The sequence below is a fragment of the Emydura macquarii genome, unplaced genomic scaffold, assembly GCF_026122565.2.
Source record: "Emydura macquarii macquarii isolate MOO-44397 ecotype Brisbane River unplaced genomic scaffold, CSIRO-AGI_Emac_v2 contig_1390, whole genome shotgun sequence".
NCBI classification, from domain to species: Eukaryota; Metazoa; Chordata; order Testudines; family Chelidae; genus Emydura; species Emydura macquarii.
In genome coordinates this window covers 12,890,073-12,912,676 of record NW_027131527.1, presented here as the reverse complement: position 1 = coordinate 12,912,676, position 22,604 = coordinate 12,890,073, and the positions used below count along the sequence as shown (strand labels likewise).

At 43.5% G+C, this 22,604-nt stretch overlaps 2 protein-coding genes across 5 annotated transcripts in view; one reads left to right on the top strand and one right to left on the bottom strand.

Moving 5' to 3' along the window:
* The window catches only part of CDH23 (cadherin related 23), a 454,320-nt gene that overhangs the window by 322,445 nt on the left and 109,271 nt on the right, over window positions 1–22,604 (top strand). Inside the window, exons 28-29 of the mRNA XM_067552666.1 lie at window positions 21,054–21,114; window positions 22,155–22,303. Coding sequence (XP_067408767.1) covers window positions 21,054–21,114; window positions 22,155–22,303 — 210 coding nt within the window. The remainder of the gene's footprint in view (window positions 1–21,053; window positions 21,115–22,154; window positions 22,304–22,604) is intronic.
* Window positions 2,374–14,417, bottom strand: CUNH10orf105 (chromosome unknown C10orf105 homolog). 4 transcript variants are annotated; one of them, XM_067552950.1, is made up of 3 exons: window positions 14,200–14,417; window positions 13,593–13,733; window positions 2,374–5,792 (listed from the first exon to the last, which is right to left on the bottom strand). In XM_067552950.1, exon 3 carries the CDS (start codon window positions 5,785–5,787, stop codon window positions 5,368–5,370), a length of 420 nt encoding a protein of 139 aa, XP_067409051.1. In that variant the 5' UTR covers window positions 5,788–5,792; window positions 13,593–13,733; window positions 14,200–14,417; the 3' UTR covers window positions 2,374–5,367. The 4 variants fall into 4 exon arrangements, 3 of the variants coding, with proteins under 3 accessions (XP_067409051.1, XP_067409050.1, XP_067409052.1); XM_067552949.1 differs by having other exon boundaries at window positions 13,593–13,730; XR_010920703.1 differs by lacking the exon at window positions 2,374–5,792 and adding an exon at window positions 11,420–11,832 and having other exon boundaries at window positions 13,593–13,730.

Below are 22,604 nucleotides of genomic sequence, written 5' to 3'. Positions count from 1 at the left end.
CTCTTTCTTTCGCTTTTCTTCTCTTTCCCACCCAGCTGGTGTTCTATATGGTATGTGTGGCTAAGGACTCAGCTGCACTCTGCAAGTTTCCATTCTGCTTGGGTAAAGTAACGTTTTCCAAGGGAAAGGAGACAGGCCTCAATAGCAGGCAGCTAGTGTCCCAGAACAGAGCTGCTTTCATTGCGACACTGGCTGAGGCTGCAGTGTCTTTTCTCTCCTTCCAGTGAGTTAACAGGCTAAGAGGATACAGAAGTCTTCAAAGAGAGAGAGAGAGAAGAGTTTGGAGGCTCATTTTTATTTTTGTTTCCCCTTTGGAGCTAGCCATCAGTAGAGCTGAATGGCTGAATGAGCGAGTGAATGAATGCATGTATTCACTCAGCCTCTGAGGGTTTCCAACCTCACTTCAAATCCAAATGTTTTCTGGAGTGGGCACCAAGGAATCATTGGAGCATGCTCTGTGAGGCCTTCTTATGCCTTGAATGCATCTCTTAATGCGGGAAAAGGGGCAGTGAAGTGACAGGGCTTTGTCCCTGTCTTGTGGAGGAGGAGGAGATGGCAAAGTGATGCACCGGGGGGGAAAAATAATGGAGCCTTTCACCTGTAAGTCCCTGGTTGAATCCCACCCAGGTTGGTAGTAACTGAAAGTCATTAGTAACTGAAAGTCATTATCATGCAATGGCTGTTATCACAGGTGCCATCTGTGAAAGATGTTTGGTCTGAGTAGTTCCTAGTGGGCATGTGACCCTACAGAAAAAAATCACAAGAAGTGATGCTCTTGGTGGTCTAAATTTTAGCTTTTTATAGCCTAGTTTGAGTGGGTTTGCTGCACCTTAGCTATGCTGGAGTGTTTTTTCTGATGTGGGTAGTTTTTAAGTCATGTCAGTGTGCTCAGAGTGTGTCAGTAGGTTCCCTTTTTATTTTGTGCATATACATCTAAATACATAAGTAGTGAATGCAAGGATTGAACAGGCCTGGAGACAAAGTTGCTCTTTCACCCTACATCTGATCCCTCCAGATCAGGGCCCAGTCACCTCATCAGAGCAGTGTGGGAAAAAGTCCTGAGCTCTGTTGCTACCCTCGTTATGCCTGATCTCTGGAGTCACATGGGATCCTGCTCTCCAGGCTGTCAATTCGGCTGCACATCCAGATGCAAACTTTTAAAAGAGATAATTAGGAAAAAATGGATGACTCCTGCTCTTACCCTCCGGTGGGCGAAAGGGAGGAGGAATTGTAAAGCACGTTTGATTGCCTTGAGGGAATAATGATGACACTCTCAGTTATGGGGCAGGTGACCGGTCTGTACACCTGTAACTCCTCCCAGGTTCTTATGGGTGTGGATGGAAACTTCCCTCTCTTGAGTGTGTGTTTATATGTACCTGCAGACTATTCTTCGGCCTCCCATTTCCAGGCAAAGGCAGGCATATATATATATATATATATATATATATATATATAATGCTGCACTCAAGCCCCATGGAGCTCTCTTGTAATGCATTTTCTTTCCACCTGTCCTGATCTTAGGATTGGCTGGGGGGAAAATCAGCCGCAGTGAAGTTAGAGCAGCCTCTAACTTCCAGGGACCAGGGCCAGATCTGCTGGGCCATGATTGCTGAAGTACATTGTGCTCCATGTCTGCCCCGCTGTACCAGGAAGTAAGGAGCAGGTGGTATAAAACTCACTATGCAAGCTTTGCACAGCTGAGCATTCCCCACTCATGGGGAATCCTCAGTTTTCCACATAGGCCTGCCTACAGATTCCTTTTGTGCCACTCTGGGAGCACAAATGAACGTTGGTGGATACCTTTCCCCCTATCTTCTTGTAACCAGCCCTCTCCCTTCTGGAGGAGAAGCCACAGCATTAACTTTCTGCTTTGGGGTAATGTCACTCTGCTGTTCAAACCCCCTACAAGAATTCAGATAGTCTGCACAGTCCCATAATTGATCCTATTTTCATTCGTTTGATGGATTTGCTCTGGAGAAACATAGACTGATTATGCTTCACCTTCAACATGTGTGTTTTATCTTGTTTTTCCTAATCAGACTTGCCAGGCCCTATCTCATCACGCGGATTAGCCTCTTTTGATGAGTTTTAAACAAAAATATGTTTGCAAATCAAAAGATGTTTTTAAACAGAAGAAACATGCATGCTTGACACTTGGCCTGTGTTTATGCAGAAACTTTTTGGATTGCCCCTCTCTTGATGATAACATTATGGAGCAACACAATAATAACTGAAACAAAACTGAACCTGGCTTTCCGACACGGTTTTCTGCAGAGGACAGTACAATGTTTCTAAAACACTCCCTGAAATGAAATGCACCTGAAAATCTGGAAAGGAAAGGAGGTGGAACCCAAGAGAATTTGCCAGTAAAACCAGCTTTAATGACCTTCCAGGAAAGCCTGTGTTCCCTAAAACAAAACCCAAAGAGAAATGAAATACATTAAACCAGATTTAAATGATATCAGTGTGATAGTACAAACAAATCCAGGAAACAGATAATTTTGTAGTTTAAAATAAATGTTTATAGCTGAGTAAGTGGAGGAAGATGCATTGTCCTTTCCCTTCATGTTTCCCTGTGATTTTCACTGTGTGTCGTGAACCTTTAGGGCTAAATGGGAACCTGGCAGTTCCCATTGTTCTCAAGGTGGTGGGTGGAAGGAGAGCTTCTCTATTGTTCTCAGTGGGAGGTGCTATGCACTGAGCACTTTTGAAAATATGGCCACTTCATTTAACTATTTAAATGGGAGCTGTGGGGTGTGAAGCTTCTTGGAAAACTTGGCCCTAACATCCAAACATGTTGTTTTTTATTTATATTGCTTTTTTTAGACAGCCTCTTTGTAAAAGGGAAGGCAGATTACCACACTGGTCATATGTCCTTCACAGCAGAAATAAGTGGCTCGTCATTGCACAGCCCCTTTCCAATTTGCCAGTGGTTGAAACCCTCAAAAGGCCATATTAATGCAGTCACAAGCATGTTTACCTTATCCTGCTGCTTATTTATTGAAGCAGTTTTTCAGTAGAGATTTGTGGAGTTTATGATTACATATTAATGTATAACAACCTTGGATTATAACACTGGGATGAGTACACAGACATTATATGGTGAACAGATAGTGAGTGCAGGGGAGCATATTTAGCACACACCTGCTTAGGAATAGGCCATCTGAGAGAAGACATTTTCCAGGCACAAACTCCAAACCATCATAGAATTATAATGAGGGCTTTTTAAATGAGGCCCCAGTTTCAGCTTAAACCAGCTAAAAGAATAAATTTATAAGGGCACTAAAATGTAAAATACAATAGAAAACTTAAAGGAATGCATCTGTTTAAAAGGAATACACGTCACTTCAGGGAACAAACTTTTGTAACGTATTCACTCCGACTCACTCATTTTAGAAGCAGTGTTTATTAGGCAGGGAGGTTGTTGCTTTCTTGCCCAAGTTGTTTCTTTACAGATGTTACATGACGTACCCAACATTCTCCAAAAGAAACCAAGCAGTCCCTTAATCAGCTATCTGTGAAAGCCTCCCGTGCGGGTCATTTGGACCTACCCATTTCAGACCAGGAAACAGGGACCCTGAAAATTTTAGCTGCAGTATTCATGATACATAGTAAATCTGAAGTAACACAATCTCACCTCCTCTTCCACCCATCCCCAAACCCCGGTCTCACTCTACCCCAGAAAGGGGCATCGTTAGTGGTTAAAAGACAACAGATCCCAGGGACCCCAGTGTTAGAAGTTCTCAAGACCTCCAGCAAGAATACTTAGAATAGCATTTATTTAGCTTTCCTTACTAGAATTAAAGGCTAGTGCTTAATGGAGATTATGCAAATTAGTGAGCTCTGAAGCAAATATTTTAGTAGGTGTGTTTGGGGAAGTTTAACAGAGCTCCCTATACTCTGTGACTTAGAGGGTGGTCCAGGATCCCCACTCGTTTTTTCCCTTCTTTATCCTCTCCCTCACAATGCCCAGGAGCCCTCCACTGCAAAGGGAGATCAAACAGCACCCTCTGGAGCCCAGCCATGCACTTTGGGATGCTCTATGTCCTTGTTTTAAAATGGCACACATGTTGCAAGCGCAGTTTGAAGGACATTACTGTTTCCTAGAAAACATCCAGATTGACACAACGTCAGCATGTTATGTTGTTACCCACAGTGCGGCAATGTGTATCACAGCATTGTGGGCTGGCGTTGCTGGCGGGGTGACACTGTGGCCCAGCATCAAGCCATGACCTGTTTGTCTCAGAGATCAAACTTTAAAATGGTGGCAGCCCAAGGGCCACTCCTGAATCAGCCATCTAGTCACTGCTGACTGTTTGAAGGGGGATCTGGTCTGAGCACAACACCTGCCAGGCACTGCCTCCCCTCACCTCCTTGCAACTGAATACAGTGCCTTGCACTGGATCTGCTTCCCTCCACCTGTACTGGCTCAGAAGTATACGGAGTGCACTGAACACTGTCACGTAGCCGCTGTCCCACACCTGCCTTAAAGGGCCCTTCTGCTTCTTCATAAGTAAAACGGTTGAGTTTGGGGTCTTTATCTGTCTTTGGCAAAACCTTTGAGAGCTCCTATTCTGCATGATCTAAGAGTAATAAAGGCTAAGGCCTGATCTGTGCTAGGAAATTAGGTCAGTATAACTGTGTCGCTCAGGGATGTGAAAAACCCATACCCCTGAGTGACAGTTAAATTGACCTAACCAGCAGCGTAGACAGCACTAGGTCAATGGGAGACTTCTCCCGTAGACCTTGCAACCACCACTGTGGGAGGGTGGTAAGTACACCGATGGGAGAACCCCTCCCAAAGTCATAAGTAGCGTTTTCACTGAATGCAGCTGCAGTGGTGCAGCTGTGCCGATTGATGTGTAGTTATACCCTAATGCTTCTGTTTGTGAAGAGAGGGCAGATATTTTAACATCAGTGTGGGCTCCCCTTGGCCTTTATGCTAAAGAAGATGGAAGAAAAACTGCAAACTACCAAAACCTGCAGAAATAGACACCTTAACCCCAGGGAGACACTTTCCAAGGAGCTTAAGAATTAGCGATGCCTTCTGTCAAATGCTTTCCCAAGCAGATGCTGCTCGTTAGTTCCATATTGTAGGGCTCCAAGAAATAGTACTACATTGGTGTAATCTGGTTCCATCAGCCAGTCTTTACCAACATCATGCTCCAACACTGTGGGTTGTGGGACTCCTTCAGAGATATCCATAGGCACAGGAATTGTTGCCACTCTGCTCTCCCATGCTCTCCATCCTGACCCTGCACTCCACAAAGTGGTTTTGGGTGCTTGAGATCTTACTGACAGCAGTGAATGGTTTGGGGTGCAGTGAGGTGAGTTGGGTTTTGCAGCAGAATGGTGGAGGAGCAGCTGTCACATTTTAGTGGACTCCATGAAGTCCCAGTCCTGAGTGGCTGGTGGCATTCTTGAGCAGGTCCGATGGCGCTGGGAGACAGGCTGGGTCCGCCTGAAGCTGTTGATAGAATGCCTTAGGGAGCCCAGCCTCTTCCAGAACCTTAGCTGTGGTTCACTGCTATTCTCTGGGTGGTAGGGCATGCACTCGTGTGGTCCATAGCGGGCTTGGTCAAGTGCTGCTGGTTTGCAGAGGGTGACGAAGATGAGACAGGTAGCCAGGAGGAGGAAGATGCAGATGAGTGTAATGATGATAGGCAAAGGGTCTGGCTTCTCCCCGGGGGGCATGGGACTTTGTGGGACCAACTCCGTGGTGGTTACAAGGAATCCAAGGAGACTGGGTGTTGGAGAGGTCTCATTCCCAACATACACTGTGTTCATCTTTCCTGCAATGCACAACATTAACAGAAATAAGGTGATTTAAACTATTACCATCAAGAAGCTGTTCTGCAGCTGTTGTAAAAGTGACTGTTGGCCTCAGTCCAAAGAGGTGTCCACATCACCAAAACCACATTCATGATGGGTGCCAGTTGGCACTGATGTGGGTAACATCAGCCATGAGGACAACAGTTGCATGGGATTAGAGATGGAATGATCCTCTTATCCTTAGAGGATGGTTCCTCCAGAGATGGGCAGAGGCACGGCAGTGGGCCAGTGTGTGAGATGCATGTCTTATACTTTTTCTTTGGATAAAGAGAAGACTTCAGTGTGCCAGGCTTTCTACCTAGCACCTTTCACTAGTACTAAAATGCACCTAAAAATATGATGCAGTAAGCTTTCCCGACCTCAATAAAAGTGAGGGTAGCTGATGTTTCCATGAAGCCTGTCATCACATGGGGAAAGTGCACCTCTTTGCATTCCACTCGTAACTCTGACACCTTCTAACAAGAGGCTGGCTATTTATTTTTAATAAATTGAATGACCCTGGTTGATAGTCCAAAGCTTGGAGCCTAGAAATGAAGTATGGGCTGCAAGCCTATGACACAAAGTCATGGAACAGTTTGTTCCAATACACCAGCAGGGAAAGTGCAACAAAAGGCATATTGTGGCATTTAGATCTATTAAATGCACTTCCTGTGCAGTGAACTAAAATACTTTATATAAAACAACAGAGCCCCTGACAGGAATATCTGTTAAAAGGAATATGTGCTCCCGTACTGGTACGTGGAGCAAAACGCACCGCCCTTGTTGCCCTGGGTAATTAACATGTCATGACTCTAGTGCTGTGATTCCAATGGAACTCCATTGTGTAGAGTTCAATGGTGAAGTGAATACTAGAATCTGGTTGAAACATTTCCATCAAAACATTTTTAAAATAGAAAATGGCTTTTTCATTCTTTAGAAATTTTTACCAAATATAATTGGGGGTTTTTTGAAAATTTTTGGATTTTTCAATGAAACACCAGAAACGGTTGAAAACAATTTGCCAGCAATAATAATGGTTGTCGGTAACACTTTTCAGGGACAAAAAGTAATTTCCTGACCACATCTGTGAGGCTAATTCATTTGTGTTCTGTATTCTATTTACCCAGGTTTGTTCAGTGCAGACCTAACATCTGTTTTTCAGCAAAGTCGCCTAAGACTGGTGATCTAAACGCAGTTACTAAAGTATGACCAAAGCTAGCCTCGCTGTTAATTGGGGCACAAAGGGGACAGCTGTCTCCTTTTCTTTGTTTAAATAAAATCCACCACCAGAGTCCTGCTGTCCGTGAAGCAGGTTCCATTCAGCTCTCTTACTCCCATTCGTCCGCAAGAAAGGCTGTAACCACTGAAGGCAGGCTCTGAGCTAAGAAAACCATTTCTCAGACTGGGGGTCCTGACCCAAAAGGGGGTCACAAGGTTATTGTAGGGGGGGGTCATGAGATCACAAAAATTATAGGGTTTTCCCAGACATGATCTCTTTTTGGTCATCCAGTCTCTGTCTGGGTGGATTTTTGAACAAATGTCTATGATTTTCCCTTGTTCATTCTTTTTCCTTGCCTTCAGAGCTGAGCATCTGGTCAGCAGCCATTGCTCTCCGGCCCAGCTCTGAAGACAGCATGGCCGCCAGCAACAGCAGCGCAGAAGTAAGGGTGGCATGGTATGGTTACTTAGCTCTGTAGGGATCTGCACTGATGCTGTGAAAGCTATGTCCGGTACCAAGAGAGTGTGAATGTGGGGTGGGGGTGGTCACAGCCTGATATATTTTCAAAATGGGGCCCAGCAAAAAAAAGTTTGAGGACCCCTGATCTATACCTTATAGACCTGCCCCCTCCCCTCCTGTTTTCAGGGAGCAATCAAACCTTAACCTGGGTACTGGAATTAAAGCTTCATTACACTTTGCTTTCCTACCAAGTAGGCAGTGAGAAAGAAGAGTAATAAAGAGGTGTCAGATTGGTCTATGGCAAGGTTTGGACCTATAGTGACCAGTACAGAGTTATTTTATTTTTTTAGAGTGAACTTCTGTACCTGCTGTGGAGGGAATTATGGAGAGGTCTCCTCAAAGGTCAGTAGATTTGAGACTAATTTCTTCTTGCTATTGATGTTTGGAGAAAGAGACGAGGTAAGCAACTTAATGGCAAAAATTAGGCATTTTAATGGCTCTGTCAACTGCCCCCTTCTGAAGGGGATCATAGGAAATACAGAGTTAGATTTTTGCATTTGCCATTCTAGAGGCATTTAGTACAACCATGCAGCTATGTGCACTCATACTCAAACACTCATTTTAACATTCAGATGTATTTCTTCTCGTCACTGAGCTGCTTAGATGTTCAAGAAATAGATAGGACAGGGGTTGGGTAAATATTTTTAAAATGATTATTAATTGGTATTATTATAATTATATTGCAGTTGCCATGAGAAGTCCCAACACAGTAAATAAGACATGAGGCCACATATTGAACAACGAGGAGAAAAAAATTGTTGAATAAGTAGCTCATCAAGTGAGCACTGTCTGTCCTGTGCACTGAATGGGGCAGGGTTGCTATGGAAAAAAATAGTATGTGATGATATAATTTAAGTCTGTCTCATAATACATATGCACAGGCAACCTTAATTCTGGCATATCCTAGTTTTTGAGTGCTAGACTTTGCAAACTTAATAATGTTCTTTTAATGTACTTTTTGTGTATAATTTCCTAGTTTTTTTAAAAAACGCTAACTGAAAAAACAGAAATTCCATCATGTGGCATCAAAATGACACCTACATGCATCGTCAGCAGAAATGGAATCATCCACATAGAACTGAATTAACTGATAGCAGTGGTAGGTTGTCATCCTATATGTGAACGAGCAGAAGAGGGAAATGGGACACTTTCACAGTGGGTTTCATAGATATTTGCTGACATCAGAGAAATAGTGAAACTCGGGAATCACAAGTTCCATTCTAGGTTCTGTATGGGAGTGTGCCGATGGGTACAGGATCTTCTGCCTATTCCCCCCGAGAGTGACCCCTTGTGCTCCATCTCCACCAATCTGTCCCAATCTTATCTCTTCTCCACCCTTGTCTCCTCATCCCAATCCCATTCTCATCACCTAGCCAGTTCCAGTTTCTGCTCATTAGGCTTCATCCTAGTCCAACTCCTCTTTGCCCTGCATGTCCTAGTCTCACCTCACCAGACTCCTTGGCCAGCTATTCCTGATTATTTTCCCCCAACTCTTTGTCCCTAGTCACCTTGCCAAGCCAGTCCCCATTCCCTGTCCCCACTATCTCCCTGTCCCAATCTTCTTCCCTGGGCTCCTTGTCCCAGGAACTGCCCGGCCAGCCCAAGTTCTCCTCCTGTAGCCCAGCTCCTTGTCAGATCTGTTTCCTCTCCCACCTATTGGCTCCCAGTCCCTTCACCCATTTCCCTTCCAGTATCCCCCTTCACCCTAGCTCCCAGTCGGTTTCCATGCTCTGCCCACTAGTCTCCTTGTCCCAATCTACTCCCTCCACATGTCTGACTCTTGTCCCCTCTGCATTAGGCAGCTGCTCCACACGGCCTGGGCCTAGCAGGGGGTAATTGAGAGCACAGGAGAGACTGTCTCCCTGCTCTCAGTTCAGGCACTCATACCTGAACCAGCCCACAGCAACCCAGAGCTGCATTTGCAAGGAAAGCCCCAAGCTGGAGCATGTCCAATGCAGCTGAAATCTTCAGAAAATGTACCTGATAATATCCAAGTCTCCACTGAACATGTGAACCTGCAATTTTGGGAAAGGCTTGTAACATGGCCGAATCTAGACAGATTTTCATGGGGATGGCCAAAGGCACAATCCCTGACAGGCCATTCCTTGCCAAATTTCAAGTCCTGCTCCAAAGCACGGGAGAGCTAGAGATTTTCAAAGAAAAGGTCTCAAGAATTTAACATGGGCAAAACAATGTATTTTTCCATAGCCTCATTCCCAGAAACGGCTGACCCATTTGGGCTGAAATTTTCCAAACAAATTCAGTCTGAGGCAGACACCCCAAGTTTGATGAAGTTATAAGCAACTGTAAAGAGGGTCTTACAATGCAAAGTGTCTGGTACCCTTAATAATAGACAGTGCTATTATTACATAATAATAAGCAAGACAGACAAAGGAAGTATTGTTATCTCCATTTTACAGATGGGGAACTGAGGGATGGAGAGATTCTCTGGCAGAGCCAGGAATTATACCTAGTTCTACTGAGCCCCAGTTCAATGCCTTATCATGCTACTGAGTTAGTTTCTTTCAAAATTTGTACACCTTAGCCAGCTTATGAACAATTTTCACAGTCATGCCCCTACACTGCGGACCAGTAGGGGAGTTAGCTTAGGAGCAGTTACAGCAATTCTTTATCACTCAGAAAATCCCCCATGCTAGTAGGATCCTTCACCAGCCACCTAAACCAGCATAAATGTTGCTTTGCATTGCCAGATCCAGTGCAAAGCAGCCATAGCAGGGCCAACATGTGGCCCATAGACCAGAGTTAGCCTGCAGTTGCTGGTTTTCAGTGGAATTGCTGGTAGCCCTTGATAAAGAGGCAACTCCCAGTTGTAAAAGTCAGTGGAGGGACTTAACTGTATAACAAATGTATCCAAATGAAAGCTGAATCAAGCAACGTGCACAGAGAAATATAGGTTATTTCCCACATATGTCCTTGATTTTTATACCAAGCTAACATTTAAATGGCTGTTTCTATAGACGCTTGAGGCTTATGCTCTTGTAACAGTCATGGTGGACAGTTATCAAGATGGCTGCAGAGTGTGAATTGGATAGCTCCTCTAACTCCCCGTTTCTATGGGAGAAGTAGGAAATGGTGTGTGCGCTAAGCCATGCTTATAGCTTTTAGCTTAATCCCTGCATCCAATGTAAAATCCATTCTGCATGTGAACTACACCATACCCTGACACCAGTGACACTGAGAGTTGAAAAAATATTTTGCTGCATAGTTCTACAGAGATTAAATAACTATTGCAAAATATTTACTATGCAGATACTCTAGGTAGTAAAGTGGCACAATAAGCAATCATAAAGCACATTTTTAAACACATGAAAATATAAAAAGCCACAATTTTAAACTTGTCTATAAAGCTTTAAGGCATATCTATTCATAATAAAAGGACAACAGCATTTTATATACACATACATACACACACACAGTCATTAAGCAATCACATTATATTCCAGCATTAATACTGGCTTAGCCAACCAGTAAAATACTTATGGCTGACGGTGTCTGTTCAGTATGATGAAGAATATATGGTGAATGGCCAGACTTAAGATTCAATGAACACAGCTATAATTCAGTTCCCCTGTGACACTGTATCAGGATCGCTTTCCCCTGTTTCAAAGAACTCATGGATCTCTTCTTAGGCCCATTTATCTTACTAAATATCAGGTCAGATGTGTGGTGGTCCCTTCCCCCATTAATAGAGTACTTTTTCCAGGTTGGTAAGAGATGTGTTTGCTTTTGTTTCAGGCTCTGTTCTTCCCACCCCTTCGGGTGGTGTTTCTCATGAAAGAGCTTTATTCACTATTCTTTCAGATGGAGAAACTGCCCTCAATACACACAGGGAAAATCCACATTCCCTGTAGTTTCCAAAGCTGCCCTGCTGCAGCCAAAGCAGCTCAAACTTCATTTGGTGAGCTCCAAGAAAAACACATGAACAGACTACCTACACAAGGTCAGATTCTTTCCTTTAGCGTGTGGGGAAGTGGGGGGTCAATAGGCATCTTCACCAGATTCACATGTGCTTCTACAGCTTTCCAGCAGCCTACCTTAGTGGAGAGATTTTTCATGTTAAAAAAAGAAATAAATAAAAGCAAACTTTCCAGACTTCACACCTCTCATCCTGGCATTACTGCTGTGGCTGCTACCACAACTCCATTGGAGAAGTGATGGGGGCTCCCACATTGGATACCACCAGCATTATTGTCAGTGTTCGCCAGAGAGTGACCGAAGCACTCTTTCACATTGCTTCAGAGGCAATTCCGTTCCCAGCCATCCTGGAAAGTAAGGGAGTTTTGAGTCATTTCCTTCTTCCACTGATTGAGTCACTTGGGAATCGTTTTGATTTCCAGAGGGGTGTTGTCTGCATGATACATGGGGTTCTGGCTCACATGAACACTACTTAGTTTGCCAACTCTTGCAATATTTGGTGTTTTTCTTAAGGACCCAGTCCCAGCATTCAAGTCATTGCATAAGAATCTCAGCATTTTTAATTTAAAATAAAAAGAGAATTCCTAGCCTTCACAGTTGCAGAGCCAAGCTTGAAAACGTGAACCCACATGCACCACAGAGGTTCAAAAACCAAAAGGCAAAGAAAAAGAAACCAAAATGTGTTGGATTTTAAGCCAATTTCATTTTTGGAGACCTGTCTCATGAGCTTTGAATTCTTGGGGTTGGCGGTATAGGGAGCTGCACAGCCAAATTCCAGTATGTCAGGTTGAGAATACACTAAGGGATTTGCAGACGTAAGTCACTTGTGCTAACATCTCTGGCTCTTGGTTACTACCAGTGTCCTTGTATCTCCACTGACTTCAGCAGAGCTACTTCAGATTTATACTACTGTAGCTGAGTGCATTTGGCCCTTGACCTCTGAACTGAAAAGTGGAATCTCTCTGATAAATCAGAGATTGCCACTATGTCTGTTTTCCTCTACTTCTCAGATCCCCCAATTTAATGTTCACTGTTATTTTCCTGAGATAGTATATTGATTTTCCTTCTTCCACCAAAGGCCGCTGAATGCTCACCCTAATCCAAAAGTAAACTAAAACAGACTTGCAGGTCTGAGAAGAAACATTCTTGCTGTCTTTCTGCAGACCCTTTCCATATCTCATCACTTCCTCCTCTAATTGCTTGCACCTGGGAACTTCCTCATCCTTCTCCAGTGGCTTGCTTTCTCTTTCTGTCTCTCTGACACAGTACTGCCAGAGTCTGTACCCCAAACTGAGCTGAGCTGAAAACTGCTGTGTGGTTCCTATTTGAATGATGTTACTGGCTGTCAGAGCAGGAAGGGGAACCTCCCCTACATTAAGCAGGACACTTTGCTACCAGGCCACAAAGTCAAAGGCCTTCTTCAATTCACCGTTCAGTGCAAGAGTGAAATGGTGGCTCTCTCACACAGTCAGGCCAGCACTGCAGCTAGCAATTTGAAATCAGTTTTGTTTTAAAGCTGAGCAAATTATGCATAATAAATATATTTTGAAAATCGGCACGTATCCATTTGAATTTGAAAATGGGATTCAGTTCAGCCACGTATGCAGCTAGAGGTGGCAAATAATTTCGAATGTAATTTCCTTTTTTTTTTAAATCTCATGAAATTAATTGAATAAATTATTCTGTAAATATATTAACAAAGCATTTGCCCAGCAGTATTTTTAAACATACTACCCATTCCGTTTCCCTCCAGTCCTGCCAGCTCGCAGGCACAATTAGCTAGCAAAATCCGGAAGTGTTAATAAAAGGCCTGTCAAAGAACAATCAATCTGCCAGTAACCATACAAAACATTGCCTTTATCTGATTAAATATAGTATGAAGTGGCTTGCATAAGCTCATGATTCAGACTCAGGTCAGATCTCTGCATTCAGCTGAAGGCTAGGAAAGGGTTTCATTTTCTGAAATGTTCACAACACAAATGAAAAAGTCATCATTTCTGAACATCATAAGAAATGGAACCAAACATTCCTCTCCTCAGTCTGACCAAGTAGCAGCCATAGGATGGGTTTGTGCATTTTTGCAGTCGTTTTCACAAACTCTCCTCACCTTTTCTGATTTTTTGCTAGGAGAAAGTCATTCTCAGTGGTTTCTGCACTTGTGACACTGCGCTGATGAAAAGGGGTTTTTCTCTTCCCTTCTTATTGTATCTTGAAATGGGTGAACTCTAGGAAAGTGTCTCCAACTCTGCTTAACATGCAAAAGAAAAAAAAACCTTTTCACCTATCTGGAGAAGGTTGTAAAATTCAATGGCTCAGTTGTACTAACAAGCACAGTTTCAGCAAACTCAGTATTTTAGTATCTAATTAATGCAGAAAAATCACTTAAAATCTGTTTCCATTTGAGTAAGCTCCTTAATCCTCTGCCCCAAAACCCTACCTGCAGACCAGTAAGTGATGCATTCACAGAGCTGTTTCCCTCCTCCCTTGTTGGGATACCCCAGCAGATGGACAGAGAAAGTGATCATGAATGACCAGGTTTGACTGAGATCACCTTATTTCAGCAGCATCACAGACCATCTCACTCCCTCATGCCCTGGCTGCTTTAAAGCTATGATGAGCCTTTTGCTTTTCTCCATATCTTTGTGAAGTCAAACTTGAAAGACAGGAAGAGGGGATATAGACTGTCCAGATTGGAAGGACTTCAGGGCACTGACCTTTCCCTTAGAAGCTGTCAAGAAATGCTGCATAACACAGGCTGCAGGATAGCTCTTCAGAGTTAGCGCAGATCACTGATTGATCATTTCCACCCTTGTGTGCTCCAGCAGCTGCTGTTATCTTTCCAAAATAATCCCATGAGGCTGCAGCCAGTCCCCTTGCTTGTAGTGCACCTCTCTCACCAATACTCAAGCTGCACTAGAGTGTCTCCCTCCTCCTGTCTTTTCCCTCTTGCTGCGCACCCTTCCATAGTTCTCTTTTGTCTTTCAGTCCCTTACTTCTTGGGGAAAGGGAGGAGGGGGGTAAGGTAGGATGGGGCGAGAGATGGCAGCTAAAATGGGACTAGCAGGAACAGACAAAGCCAAAACAACTTAAATGAACCAGCCAAACCTATAGAGCTCCTGCACTTTAGAATCAACAAACTCATTTGGTCCTTCCTTAGGATTATTTTTTTTTTTTAATTTTTTTTTTTTTTTTTGAGGCTTGGATGCAATCCCTTTAGGGAAGGGATATCAGATTAAATTATAATTCTTTGAGCAGCTCTCACCTTCCCCTGCTGAAAGTTTGAATGGTACGGTCTGGTGGCTGGATGCTATTCATTGAATGCCAGCCTTTGGGTTACTCTGCGAGCTGATTTGGGATCAGCAGCAGGGGTGGGGGAGGGATGGAAGCAGGCCTCTCTCCTTTACGCTTTCTCTCCCACTTTTTTCATTCTTCTATTTTCCTTTCCTCAAAATAATCCTTTTATCTTTCTTTTCTTTTTCTTTCTCCTGTTTAACTTTCTTTTTACTGCTCATTTTTGGCCTCTATCTTCTGTCCTGTATCTTTTTGTCCCTCTTTTAAAGTAATCAGCAAAGGGAAATACTTTTGAGTTTTATTTCTGCTTTTTGATATACAAAGAAGACCTGACAGGGTTTTTTTTTTTAAAGATGGCTTTTCTCTGCTGTCTACTTTAGAAATGCCAGGAATATCTCATCTTGTTTCATCTCATCAGTTTGTTCTAGAGCACTCATCACAGGACTGGCTAGAAATTTCTCAGCTGCAAAAGAAGGAATGTTGAATCTTTCACAAAGAGAGATTTTCTCCCAAGTGTTTACCATCCTTTTGAATTAAATGGGTTTTAACATTTAGGCGGCCTGGCTAAACAGCCCTTCCCTTCTCAGTTGCTCAGCTTTGTCTGTTGTTACCTGTGATGTCCTAATCCTGCTGCTTCTCCAGTCACCAACAGAATCTTTCAGGAGAGAACAGGAAAGATGAGACCTACATTTTTAATGTAGCAAACAAGCACAGAAGGCACAAACATTTGTGTGCAACTTGCCTTTAGCAGTTTAAAATATGATTTTCATATTGTAGAAAACTTTCTATTCTATCATATTAAGAAAGTCGATTTTGGTTTTGTGCCTCTCCTAAATTTTGAGAAATATCAAATATGTTTGGGCCAGATTGTTCCACCCTCACTCACCAGGAGCAGTAGCTTATTGCACAAATAGCTTCATTGAAATCAATAGGACTATTTGAGGAGTAAGTTACTACTCAACATGAATAAGGGTATTGGAATATGACTTTCTTTGTTTAACCAAATATTTTCCCTTCCCCCACTTCCCCCACCTTCCATTCTCATTATACCACTGCTTTAAAGTCTATAATGCCGAATTTTTTGCTTCACAGTCATTTTAATGGCATCACAAGCACTTGATTGCAACTTCACCAGAAGTTCCAGCAGAGGGAGAAGCTGGGCAGTGCAGCAAAATGTTCTTATTGAAAACAAATAGTTTAACAAATGCATATGGAAACAAATTGCTTTAGTGCGAAAGCTCTCACTTTTCACCTGCTGACCCATTTTGCACATCTCTCTGCAGGGCACACCTGCCCTTATGGCACAAATCTTACTTTATCAAATAACCTGGCATGAGCTGTGAATAAACAGCCTGTGTGGAAGATGGATGAGGAAGTCTTTCTTGGTGGGATTTTCACCTTGACCTGTGAGATTTGGTTGGCCAATTCCTGTTAATTTTTAAGGGCTTTGAAAGTCCCACCTTTTGTCTTCACTGTAAAACTGAAATCTTTTTTTTGTTACACACACATACTGCATGGGAGCCTAAGGAACGGCACTAAACTCTGCTAAGAATCTTCCTCTTCTTCCCTTTCCTCTGGTTTTCCTCAACACCACCCTCTTCTGACTTTCTCTCCTTCATTTGGGACCTCCAGCTACTTAGCAGGCAAGCTGATATCACCACCTAGACACTCTGGGTATGCTTAGGAATTATTAGCCTGCGGAAATAAGTCTCTGAACCACACTGCCCTCCCCCATATCTGGTTTATCCGGTCCTGGCATGGTAACAGAGAGCCAATGCAATCCTGTCCCAGAAATGAGCTCACAGACTCAAAGCCCGATGGCAGAGATATGTTAAATAATTTGCTTGGCAGGAATGGCAAAGCTGGTTGAAATGTGAGCTTTTCCTCCATGTCATTACTAACTTGAAAATGGTCTCAAGGCACCCCAAAATATGCTACATTTTACACCCTTTTCATTTGGAAATAGGTCCTCTTTTCAGAGAAAATGAGCTCACAGGTAAGTAAAAATGGGCCCAGACCAAGCCACGGTTGGCTTTGAAAATGAGACTGTGCCAGGACAGCAGAAAAACTAGCCTTGTGCTTCCAGCTAGAAATGTCTAAAATAATGGTGTTTTTGTCAGACGGAGGGGAGGGAATGGGAGTGCTATGAGTTGTGCTGTAAGGTGAGAGCCTTATACCTGCCTGGGGGACATGGACTGGACAGGCACTGAGGAGGAAACATGTGACACAAGAAGGAAAACTGGACAATTTGAGATTGTGAGCTCAACATTTGCAAAAAATGGCCACTAACTTGGGCTGTCTTCACTTTTTGTGTGCCCCAGTGAAGGCCCCTCGGACCCGATTTTCAGAAGTGCTGAGAGCCTGAGACTCCCATTAATGTCATTTAGAGTTGTGGGTGCTTTGGCAACTTGCCCAAAGGTGTTTGAAGCTAGGCATCCATGAATTGAGGCATCCCTGTGTAGTGGCCACATCTGGTCATTTGGGCCTACATGTGTTTTGCAACAAGGCAAAATAAAACCCTTTTTGTAATGCCATTTCTGGAGTTTTTGTTGTAAATCCCCTTTCTGCTTTGTAAAAACAGACTATTCCCTAACATTTTCAGCCAAAACATACACCCTCACAGAATGAAATGTTTATATCTACATGGCAAAGCAGCCCAAGAAAAATGTTTGAGAAATTCCCCAAATTCCTGCACATTGATGCATTTTTTCACCTCTGTCATTTTGCAGAGCAGTAGTCACAATTTCCACTTGTTTTTCTTCTCTGTAGTGGGGGAAGAGGAGCATTTGTTTCTCTCCTTGAAAGGAAACTAGAAAAGTTTGATTCACCTGAAGCAGGAGGCATTAGACACACATACACTCCACCCCCTCAGTGCTCTGCTTAAAGGCTGCTAATAGCTGCGGTGTTGGAGGATTTGCTGTAGCAGCTCTGAAGCCAGGCTGGGCAGGAAGGATGCTCGGGGGGCGGGTTCCTGGAAAGTGCTTGGGGCGGGGGGGAGGAGTGGGAGGGGGAGAGGAAACTCTGCAGTGTGTGATAGAAACACCAGGTGGAACCATTGAGTAAAGTCTCCCCAAGTGTTTTGGCAACATTTCATTCAACTCTGTATATCTAGGACATAGAAATTGTCCTCCTGTGATCCATCCAGTCCAGTAATTTGTCTCTGATACTGGCCAGAACCAAATGTTTCAGAGTACGATGCAAAGAAACCCATAATGGACATTTTTGGAATAACTTGTCCAGAAAAGACGTTTCTTCCCAATCCCCTCAACTAGGGTTTGCTTTGCTCTGAACCATGCGGGTTATGTTGCCTATATATAATATAATACAATATATGCTACCTAGTGTAACTATGGATGGTCTCATCATCTACATGAAGCTTTTTTTTATAGCTCCGTGATTTGAGTCCATGAGTTACCAGGGTTGCTGGCTCTAGTCCATAAGTAATATTGCTATCTGTCTTAAATGTGCTGCCTTTTAAGTTAATTGAATGTCACCTTGTGAAAGGGTAAATAGGAGCACCCACTTGACCTTCTCTGTACTATTCACTACTGTATACTTCCATCATGCCCCTCTTATTCATCCCCAGTCTAAACTAAGCAGCCCAATCTTTTCAGTCTCTCTTCATCTGGAAGTCATTCTATGCTGGTACTAATTTTTGTCCCTCCCCTTTTCCCCAGCACCTGCTGTACTTCTGCGCTATCTTTTTAGAGATAGCTGGAGCAGAACTGAACACTGCTCCTGGGGAGGGCATACCACAGATGTATATAATGTCACCATAACGTTTTCAGTGTCATCCATCCGAGCGGTTCTCAAATTGTGGGTCAGGACCCCAAAGTGGGTCTCAACCCCATTTTAATGGGGTCACCAAGGCTGGCCTTAAACTTGCTGGGGCATGGGGCTGAAGCCAAAGTCTGAGAGCTTCAGTCCTGGGTGGCCGGGCTCAGGTTACAAACCCCCTCACCCACCACCACCACCACCACCACCACCTGGGGCTGAAGCCCTTAGTCTTCAGCTTCGGCCCTTCAGTTTTGCGTGTGCACACACCACCCACGTAGTGAGGTTTGGGCTCAGGCTTTGGTCCCTCCTCCTGGGGTTGTATAATTTTTGTCATTCAAAGGGGGTTGCGGGGCAATGAAGTTTGAGAACCACCACTGTTCTATCCAATTGCTTATGTATATCCTAACATTTTGTCTGTTTCTTGAGAACAGCTGTTGCACATTGAGCAGAGGTTTTCATTGAGCTGTCTATCATGACACCAAGGTATTTTTCCTGAATCTTTAAAGCAATGTGTTGGAGAAATTCAACTTATTTCTTGCATGTGCATTCCCTTGCATGTGTCAAGAATAAATTTCATCTGCCATCATGCTGCCAGTTCCCCTAGCTTTCTTAGGTCCCTCTGAAGTTCTCTGGCATCTTTGCTAGTCTTAGCTAACCTAAATAATTTTGTGTTATCTACAGATGTTTCCCCCTTTTCCAGATCACAGACAAATATGTTACTGAACACTAGTTATATGGAATCTTGGGGTCCCCAGTTAGCTTAGGCTGACTACAGCCTGTGATATGTGAATGTGCAGGGGACAGCAGGTTGGGCATTCTAAGCCCTCTGCTTTCTTCGGTATGCCAAAATTTGACAGGCACGCTATTTTTTTTTTTAACCAATATTTAGTGTCTGTGTTTCAATCATTTAATTCACTTACTCACAGCTGTCAGATCAAGTATACGTAGGCCAAGGCCCCCACATGGGGGGTGGGGAAGGGTACACTTTACCGGGGCCGGAGGCCCTGTGGGGCCTGGCCTGGCCCAGGCTGCAACCCCCATTACCATGAGGAAAAATTTAAGGCTAAATTGTAGATCAGGCCTGAGGATATTTATAGAAACTTATTTCCCTGTATCAATGTATCTATTGTCCAGCTCTTGTGAGATTTGCTGGAGATTGGGCGGGAGGAGGGGCATTTTTCAGAAAAGTAGAATATATAACTGTAAACTCAGAATTCAAACCTTTTTCATGTCTCATGAGATTGTATGTATGGGATGAGAGTTTGTATGTATGTGTGTGGGAGGGGCCCCGTGTTACAAGTTTGTACTGGGCCCGAAAAAATTATGCTTGGGCCCTGACCTAGCCTTCTGGTCTCAGAAGTTGGTTATTTGTTACTTAATTTAGTGTTGGTGTGACAACCCTGGAAGTTGAAGTCTGTTTACCCACAGAATGTGGGATAGTACAGGCAAAAGCAGCATAAGCTTCTTCAATCTGCCTCCAGCCTTGATCACCTGTAGTGAAGAGAGGGTTTAGGTCAATTTCAATGACAGTTCAGTCCTTGTCCTATCTGTTTAGACTGCCAACTAGCATGAAAATTAGTTCCAGATGTGGTGGTGGTGGTATTGTCATATGGACACCTGTCCATGAGGATTTTGACCCATTGATTTCACATGGACCAGAGAATATTGCTCAGACTGTAATGACTTTCAGTCAGTGCTGAACTGGACTTGGTTTGAACTGATGGCCAAGAGGTGAAAGGCTCCTGAGCCCGTTACAGATTCTGTGACCCAACCAGTTCCCTTCTCTGGAAGCATTTTGATGTGCATCCTAGAAGCAAAGGAAGTATAGCTGTGCAACCAGACAACTACAACAATGTTAAGTCAAAGGCAGGGGTCAGGTGCATTGGATATAGTCACCTCTCCTTTCTAATGACCTAAACTCTGCCAGATTTCCTGTGTGTCAGATGGAGCAGGGTAACACTGAACAAGGGCAACATCCAGGTGGTGAGAGAAACAGACACGTGAATGTATACACTGATGATTTTTTAATGAAATGTTTCCATTTTTTATTTCTCTCTGGCTCATTTTGTCTTTTGCTGCTGAATGCTGTCTGATCAATTAGACGCTGTCCAGTGCAGTCTTACACTCACTTGAAGTTTTATCCAATTGCTAAATCTGGTGTCATTACACACACATATATATATGGGTTTTTTTTTACTTCCTGCCCTAGGCAGAGCAGACCAAGGAGCATCCTCACTCACAGTGCAGAGCAACAGAAAGGTCCATCCATGCACTTAAACCACAGTTGAGCTGAGATTTCCATAGGGAAAGGGCCCTCTGGTTCTGAACTCATTGGGAAATAGGGTCATTTAAAGATGTGCCCCTATGACCCAGAGGATTTGGGGAAATGAGACAGTCCTGTGTATCTGCTTTTGGCCTTGCATAAGGACAGGAGAAGGAGAGGGCGTTAGGTATAATTTGAAAATTGCTGGCCTTTACTGGCTTCTTTTTTCTTTTGAAGGTGAAAGCCACAGATGCGGATGAAGGTGTTAATGGGCGAGTGTGGTACAGAATTGTCAAGGGTAAGTCCAGGTGCCTCTTTGCAACAGGGAATCCTGTGCCCATATGATTGGGTTAACTGAAGCTTTATCATCACCTTTTGGCCAGATAAGCACGCTGGCAATCTTGCATGATGTGAGTATTTCATCACATTGTGGCTCTTTGGCCTGCCCTACAGCCAACAGAAATGCCCCTTTCCCTATGTCTTAAACTTCATCTTAATTTTAATTTTCTATTTTAATTTTTATATGTAATTAATATTCATTTTAATATTTATGGTCAGAAGAGATAAGTCCTTGACAGTTTGGGATACACTATAATAACTGTAGTTGCACCGCAATCACACTGTAGTTACATTGCCGTTTTGCTTTTTGAAACCTGCAATAGCTATCAGATTGACATTGTTACCTACATCACTGAGATGGATGACAGCATAATAATATAGTTAATGCATCTAAATTCTAACAACATATGTTCTAAATACGAATCCAAAGGAGTAAGGATAAGTAATTCCATATTGATGTAAAACTTCCAGTTATATGAGTTAAAGGCAGTTAGTTCTCAAAAAGCGTTACTCCAATGTAGTTACACTGCAATCCTGACCCATTACAGCCCAGTCCACATTACTACCTCTTAAACCTTTTGGGGGGAATTAACGTGATTTGCATCCACACAACATATTTTTTAAACTTGTCACAACCACACTCTAGACCCTTGATGGGGCCCTGCAAAGGGAGAGGATGTCTGCTGAGCACAGTTTTGTTGAAAATGGTTTAATGAGTGTGGTGTTCTCTGTGGTGTGGATGGGGATTAAACTCTGCTAGTTAAACCAACTTTAAAAGGTGTTTTGGGTTGTGTTTAGTATGGATGAGGCTTGATACTCAAAGGCAATGAACAAATGTTGTGGGGATGTATGCCTGTTACAATGCTTAGCAACACAAGTATCATCTCTGGTTCACTCTTCCACAGTTCTGCTTTGCTGTGTGTGGTGATCTCAAGATATTTTTCCATGTGGGGAACTGATTGAGATGCACTCTGTTGTGTGGTGTTTGTTTACTGGTAGGAAACAATTACAATCACTTTCGGATCAACCCCAGCAGTGGGCTGGTCATGCGGGGCTTACGACACCTGGACCGAGAACACAATTCCTCCCACGTCCTGGAGGTGGAAGCCTACAACAGTGAACAAGGATCAATGAGGAGCTCTGTTAGGGTAAGGACATTGCCGAGTTTGAGGTGGGGGGGGAGGGTGCGGCAGAGCCAGTGAGGAGCTACACCAGAGTGAGGGTGGCCCTGGGCTAGTGAGGGCCATCAGCAGAAGTGATGAAGAGCCCGTGACTAGACCTGGAGTAACAGGTGGGTAGTGGTAAAACCAGACAAAACTTTGTGAAAAGGTTTTTAGTGCAAAATATTAGAGCGGTTTCATCAAATGTTGGTACTTTCCACCCTTTGTGGTTCAATGTCAGCATATATGGAACTGTCAGCAAAGTGCTGTAGAAATGACTGATGGAAAT